Source organism: Nematolebias whitei, chromosome 3 (genome assembly GCF_014905685.2).
Source record: "Nematolebias whitei isolate Nwh7 chromosome 3, NemWhi1, whole genome shotgun sequence".
In the NCBI taxonomy this organism is placed as follows: domain Eukaryota; kingdom Metazoa; phylum Chordata; class Actinopteri; order Cyprinodontiformes; family Rivulidae; genus Nematolebias; species Nematolebias whitei.
The window spans coordinates 35,166,721-35,174,426 of NC_056500.1; the positions used below are offsets into that span (position 1 = coordinate 35,166,721).

The following is a 7,706-nucleotide window of genomic DNA, read 5'->3' on the forward strand; positions in this document are numbered from 1 at the left end:
GGAGACCAGCTGCAGGACCTGAGGAGACCAGCTGCTGGACCTGAGGAGACCAGCTGCTGAACCCGAGGAGACCAGCTGCTGGAGGCTTTTACGGATCTGAGGAGACCAGCTGCTTGACCTGAGGAGACCAATTGCTGGACCAGAGGAGACCAGCTGCTAGAGAGTTTGGAGGACCTGAAGAGTCAACTTGATGAAGATTTTTGGGGGAACTGTTGTCCTACTGGTCTGATATAGGACTGTACTGGGTCTTGTTTGCTGTATTTTCATTTCATGATGCACCAAATGTTTATAATTACCAGGAGGTCTGACTTCAGGCATGTCAGACCAGCACCAGGACTCTTCAAAGCCATGCTGTAGTCATGGATGCAATCTGTGGTTGAGCATTGTTTTGCTGGAATATGCAAGACGTTCTCTGGAAAAGTCATCTGGACTGGATCATTAGTTGTTTTAAAACCTTTAAATACTTTTCTACATTGATGGAGAATTTCCAAGTGTATTAACTTTCCATGCCCTGGGCACTAATGTACTTCCATACCATCAGAGAGGCAGGCTTTAAAACTTTTCTCTGATAACATGCTGGATGGTCCCTCTCCTCTTTACCATGAAGGACAGGGAGTCCATGGTTTTCAAAATGAATTGTTTTGTCTGACAGTTCTGGACTTCCCCTGAGTCCATTTTAACAAGCTCTGGTCCAGAGAAGACTGCAGCGGCTCCGTATGGTGGAGAAGAGGAATGTTAACAATGTAGGACTGAGGGTGGCAACTCTAAATGTGGGAACAATGACAGGCATAGATGGAGAGCTGGCTGACATGATGCAGAGAAGATGTTTTATGTGTCCAAGAGACCAAGTAGAAGGGCAGGAAGACTTGCAGCATCGGAGCAGTTTTTTTTTTTAAATTCAACCTTTATTTACACAGATAAATCACACTGAGCCTCAAAGACTCATTTACAAGTGAGACCTGTTTAGACAGACAAAAAGTAATGAAAGTGACACGTACAGGATATGGAGGCAAAAAATTCCTATAAAGCTCTCACTCCTTAGTCGAGAAAAGATAGCCTGAGATTGAAAAAAACGTTCTGCACATAGGCACATAGTGATGCAGAGTGACATATTTAAACTGTTTTACCATGGTGTGGATAGAAAGAGAAATGGAATAGGGGTGATCCTGAAGGAAGAGTTGGCAAAGAATGTAGTAGAGGTGAAAGAGTGTCAGATAGGGTGATGTGTCTGAAGGTAGAAGTAAAACATCTGATGCTAAATGCTGTCAGTGGTTATGCTTTTAGGATTTTAGTTCCGCAGAGGCAGAGCTTAAATGGGGGGTTCCGCAGGGGTCCATCCTGGGTCCCCTCCTATTCTCTTTATACCTGCTGCCGCTTGGTGCTATTTTCCGGAAACACAACATGCCCTTCCACTTCTATGCCGATGACTGTCAAATTTACTTCCCCCTAAGACACAATGGTACATGCTCTATTCAACCGCTGCTCGACTGCCTGGCTGACATCAGGGACTGGATGGCTTTAAACTTCTTAAGTTTCAGTGATAAGAAGTCTGAAGCCATGTTGTTCCCTCCCAACGACACAATCACAAACCACTGCATCGACCTCTCCGCTCTAACCCTGTCAGAAAAACAAAGAGTCACTAATCTGGGCGTGATAATGGACCCTTCCCTGAAACTTAACAATCATGTAAACGTGATTGTTAAATCATGTTTCTTCCAACTGAGGCGGCTGCCTAAACTGAAGCCCATATTGTCCAAAAAGAACCTGGAGACAGTAATACATGCATTCATTACATCTAGGCTTGATTACTGCAATTCGCTCCTGTTTGGTATCAGTCAGACCTCCATTGCACGACTACAACTTGTCCAGAATGCAGCAGCCCGATTTTTAACCAGTACGGGCAAAAGAGAGCACATTACACCAGTTTTGGCCTCACTGCACTGGTTACCGGTTCACTTTCGAATCCAGTTCAAAATACTCATGTATGTCGACAAATCACTGAACAGTTTCGCAACCCCCCCCCCACCCCCCATCTCTCTGATCTGCTACAACCGTATGTCCCATCGCGTTCCCTGAGGTCAGCGGACCAGTTGCTCCTCACAGTTCCAGGAACTCGTCTTAAGTGCAGAGGTGACAGGGCCTTCTCTGTAGCAGGACCAAGACTTTGGAACGAGTTACCTCTGCTTGTCAGACAGGCCCCCTCCCTCTCGGTTTTCAAGTCCCGTTTAAAAACCCACTACTATTCGGTGGCTTTCAACACCAGATGATCTGTGTTTTGAACCTGTATGCTCCACACTGGTTTGTCATCACTATCTGCATCATTTTTATGTCTATATTCTTATTTACCTCATTTTGTATATTGCTTTGTGTGTTGTTTTGTCTGTACAGCACTTTGGTTGGTCTTGTCGCTGTTTTAAGTGCTTTATAAATAAAGTGGTATGGTATGGTATGGTATGGTATGGTATGGTATGGTATGCTCCATAGGTTGGATGTGACATAAAGGAGAAATACACATTTTGGAAAGATCTGGATGAAGTGATGGAGAATATTCCCAGGGAGGAGAGAGTGGTGATTGGAGCAGACCTGAATAGACATGTTGGTGAAGGAAACAGAGGAGATGAGGAAGTGATGGGTGGGTTTGGTGTCAAGGAGGAAGTACAGAGAGGGTCAGTAAGAACTTCATGGTGTCTTTGTGGATTGAGAAAATCATATGACAGGACAGCAGGACATGTTAGACTGGTACAGGACATGTATGAGGACAGCAGGACAGTGGTAAGATGTGCTGTAGGAGTGACAGATAGCTTCAAGGTGGAGGTGGGAGTGCATCAAGGATCAGCTCTGAGCCCCTTCTTGTTTGCTCTGGTGATGAACTGACTAACATATGAGGTCAGGCAGGAATCCCCGTGGACTACGATGTTTGCAGATGACATTGGGATCTGTGGTGAGAACAGGGAACAGGTGGAAGTTAACTTGAAGAGGTGGAGGTATGCACTTAAAGAAGAGGAATGAAAGTCAGCCGTAGTAAGACAGAGTATGTGCGTGAATGACTCACTGTGTAGACTCCTGAAGAGGGACTAGCTGAAAGAAGAGGAAGACTGTGCTTCATTGTAAATAAATTATGGGTTTCTGAGATTTATTTTGAATCACTGCATTCTGATTTTATTTACATTTACTCTCTGTCAGGTTGTGGGTTGCACGGATCCTTCATGTCAGCTTCTCTTTTGTTGAGCTTACCTCAGCAGAGCGTCTGTGAAACAGCGGTTCAGATCCATCTCCACGTATCTTCTGCAAGCATCAGTGGCTCGTGGGTTTGTCAGAACGGTGGTTACAGAAACCGGTCCCAGTTTGTCCATCTTCTGTTTCTGCAGCTCTCTCACGATGTAGACACCTGTCAGCTCATTCCCATGCGTCCCACCACAAATGGCCACCCTTAACACCGGATCAAAACAGGTTTTCTCCATCTGCAGGGCCAAAGACAACACAGATGTTGTGTCTTTGTTGATTTACAATCAGCAAAGACCCAGTCCAAGAGTCTGACCTGGAACTGGGCTTCGAAGACTTTAAAGTCCAAGGAGTTAATGATTTATGTAAAGAGGTGAGCAGAAGATAGACTTTTACTTTTTAAAGCATCTTCAAACAAACATTGCATGAACAAGTTAAAGTGTCTGAGACAGAAAGCTGCTCTCACATGTTGGATTATCTTCAGGAGTATAAATGAAAGCAAGCAGCTAATTCCCAAACATTTCCTAAAATGAAAAGGTTTAAAACTAACTATGTGTCCTCCGGTCAGTGTATTTTTCTGGTCAGGTGTTTCAGTTCTTCATGTTTCCACATCAAATATAAATCAAATGACTCTCCTCTGAGATCGGATGAGTTTTTAAATGTTGGTCGGATGTGCCTCATTCTGTTTGTCCTGAAGGTGGAAAACTGTTTTAACAGCCTTGAATAAACTCAGATTATTTTAAATCGAGAGCACTGATCTGTGAATGCAAGTGGGTCAAAGGTTAAACCTCACAAAGTGAACACAAACTGCTGTTTTTACACTTTAACACGTTAGTTATTCATGTTGTGGTTTCATTATTGTTCATAACTGATGGAGCTTCTACTCACTCAAACCAAGTCAAACTAAAGGGCATATTTTTTATTGTTTTCAAACTGACCCTCTGAATGTCCATGCTTTGTTTATTGGTTAAAACACAAGTAATCTGTTTTATCAATTTAATCTGGGGCCTGACTGCTCCGTTTTCAGTCTTGAACCTTGGATTTAAATCAAGTTTCTGCTCCGTGTTTCAGGTCAACAACAGAAACCACAGTAAGACAAAAAGGCCCGACACCATCAACCAGGTGAGAACAGTTAACTTTACCTGCTCCTGGAAACTAAAGGACGAACATTAAAGATACTCTCGTGTCTAAATGACGGAGTAGTTGTTGTTTTGGTGAAACATTGAAAATAACATTTTGAGCAACCTCATGGAAATTTACACCAATAACCCTCAGCTTCTACTACAACAAATTTAAACACAACACATGTAAAATCGTCTGAATTGTGTTCAGTTTTGTGTTTGCTAAGGTCAGCTGGCTGTGGTGGCCATCTTGGATTGGCTCCAAAAGTTAATCACTTTTAGACGTACACCAGCTGATTATTTTCCTGAAAGTCTGATTAAAAATCCATCCAGTGGTTCATGAGATATTTTTCAAACAGACACAGTTGACTCCAAATGGTTAATACAAAAATTTTAACCAAAGATCTTGTGTTGTCTGCTAGAGCTCAGAGAATGTTTGAAGGATCAGTCTCAGCTACTACCACACCAACATTCAGGTCAATATCTGTTAAATTGACACAGTTATTCCCTTTTTTTTTTTTACGTCAGGTGGTCATAGTCAACATGTTCATGCACGCACAGGGATTATAAAGTACACTTATGGGTTTCTGTGTAAAACGTGTTTGAAGTGCTGCTCTGTCAGAAAACTCCAGATGTTTTGCATCTGTCCTAAAACCGCTGACAGGATTTCTGCTGTGAGGAGCCTGATTAGATGATTGTCATAAGACAAAGACCATCTGACAGCAGGAATGTTTATAACTGACAGCTTTGAGAACAGACGTGAGTGAAAGACACTGTTGAAGGACGGCAGACTGTCTCTAATCAAAACGACTTTCACTGAAACTAAGTGCAGTTCTTAAAGTTCTTAAATCAATCAACCTTTATTTAGACAGGTAAATCCCATTGTCTAAATAAAGGTTGATTGATTTAAGAACTTTAAGAACTGCACTTAGTTTCAGTGAAAGTCTGAAACATTAAAGTTAAAGGTTCAGCTCTAAAACCCAACCAGATGACAAGAAAATGTTCAGAAGTCCTGTGGAAGACAGTCTTACCTCTAGGTCAGAACTCAGGTCTGTTTGCTAAACTTCAACAACCTTTGAACCTCGAAGGAGGACAACATGGACAGTTTTCCTCGGCTGTATGGACGTCCTGCAGGAGCTCAGCTGGAGACTGTTCCTCCCTCACGTTTGACGGGACGGACCAGAACTGCTGAATTCAGGTTTGTTCCCTTCAGAACCAGTATTCCTGCTCCTCGGGGCTGGTTCTTCCTACTCCTGCAGTTCAGATTTCAAACAGACGTGTGTGATGTAATAAAAAGTGGCCCTCTGTGTCAGCAGGAGCCAGCGTCACCGTGTGTGGTTTGTTGTGTAACTGTGAGCAGCAACACAGTGCTTACAGGTGTACACTCAAGTATTATGTGGAACCTTTTTTTTTCTTTGTATGAAATGCAATACTTTGCACAAAAAGTAAATACAAAGTAGAGAAGTTTAAAGCCCTGGGTAGAACTGACCTAAAACACTGACTAACCTGTCCAACTGAGACAAAGCAAATACTTTTTTGTTTGCTTTAGTTTCTATTTATTTCTATTGAATCATATAACCCCACTCTGATTTAAAAAAGATCCTCTAAGTCATAATTTTGAGATACTGTCACAAAACTATGGCATGCCATCAAATGAGTGTAAGACATTATCTCAGTTGTGGTTTAGCACATCCTGACTATGATTTAGTTTCTCAAAACTTAAGACCTCATATTTATCTTTATGAGATTTTAGGTCATAATTTGTCCATAGTAAGTCTTATTTATAAGCTTTATGCTTAAGCTTTATGTTTGAGCATGCATCAGGAGATCTTATTTATAAGGTTTGCCTTTCCCTTCCCTATCATTTGCACAGACTCTGTATTTGTTCTAAATGTTTAAGCTAATATGTATGACGTTAGCTCCCCAGCCAATATATTTGACATTAGCTTGAGAGCTAATATATATGATTTTAGCTCCAGAGCTAATATTTATATGACATTAGCTCCAGACCAGGTGGCACGGAGGCTCAGTTGGTAGAACTTTTGCCTCTCAGCGAGAAGGTCGCCGCCAGTTCAAATCCTCGCACGGGACCTTTTGGATGGAGTTAACATGTTCTTCCAGTGCATGCATTGGTTTTCTGCAGGTACTCTAGTTTCCTCCCACAGACCAAAAACATGCATGTTAGGCTGATTGGTAACTCTAAATTTTCCCTAGGTGAGAGTGAGAGAGTGAATGTTTGTTTGTCTCATTTGTCTCTATTAGTGGCCCTGTGAGCGACTGGAGACCTATCCAGGTCTCCCCCACCTCTCACACAGTGATAGCTAGACATGGCTACCTGTGACCACCATGACCCAAAAGGAAGAAGTGGGCAAAGATGATGGATGGATGGATGCTCCAGACCTAACATGTACAACATTATTGAATTCTAGAATTGCACTGCTCAAGATGGCTCTATGTGGGAATAGCTCTGTTACATTAATTCTGAGATATTGCTTTTGAATACTTCTTTTTTTTTTTGCTGGATGTAAATTGCTTTTTTGGATGAATATTTCCTCTGGTATCAGATGTTGTGCAGCTCGAATGATTTTTACTAAAACTTTTTTTTAACTTTTGGTCATTTGTTATAATGCATAAACATAACAACAAGGTGTTTTGTTTTTTACAACCAGGAGCAGCTGTTTTTCAAAAGCTCAAATAATACATCAACTACAGCCCCAAATCCCAAAAGAGTTGAAAAGGAGGCACCATGGATGCATTCCAGTCTACCTGGTGGCAATGAAGTGCCTGAACACTGAGATTCTGGAGCTGGCAGCTCGTGACAGCGGGAAGACCAAGATCCTCCCCCGGCACCTGCAGCTGGCTGTCTGCAATGACGAGGAACTCAACAAGCTGCTGGGAGGAGGGCCATTGCATCGTTGTACCTGGCATTCAGGTGGTCTTGCAGCCCAAGAAGGCCAAAAAAAACAGGCAAGTCCAAGTAGACCAATTCATGTCTGCACCCAGTTTCTTCAGATTCACTGTAAGACAGACTGCTACAAGAGATCTTTCCTGCCCACAGCCATCAGCTTCTATAAGAACTCTTTAATGAAACCAGGATAATGTGTTACAACAACATTTAATTTCCTCTTCCTTGAATCACCACCTTATCGTGGTGGAGAGGTTTGTGCACCTGAATGATATGCTGACCGGGGCAATTGTAAATGCCTCTGGTAGGATCTCTACATTGCATGCATTGGTATTGGTAATGGTAATGATCAATGAGGCAGATTGGTTCTAGGTGACAGGTCAAACAAAGAGTGATTCAGAAGACTTATATGGACAAAAGAAAACAAGGAATTCAGTGTCCCTTGCATGGACGTGAGT

At 42.3% G+C, this 7,706-nt stretch overlaps 1 protein-coding gene across 1 annotated transcript in view; it reads right to left on the reverse strand.

Moving 5' to 3' along the window:
* LOC119408058 (N-acyl-aromatic-L-amino acid amidohydrolase (carboxylate-forming) B) overlaps positions 1–5,490 on the reverse strand; it is an 8,445-nt gene extending 2,955 nt beyond the window's left edge. Inside the window, exons 1-2 of the mRNA XM_037674893.1 lie at positions 5,375–5,490; positions 3,235–3,461 (exon numbers count right to left, since the gene is read on the reverse strand). Coding sequence (XP_037530821.1) covers positions 3,235–3,461 — 227 coding nt within the window. The 5' untranslated portion in view covers positions 5,375–5,490. The remainder of the gene's footprint in view (positions 1–3,234; positions 3,462–5,374) is intronic.
* Positions 5,491–7,706: the final 2,216 nt, after the last annotated feature.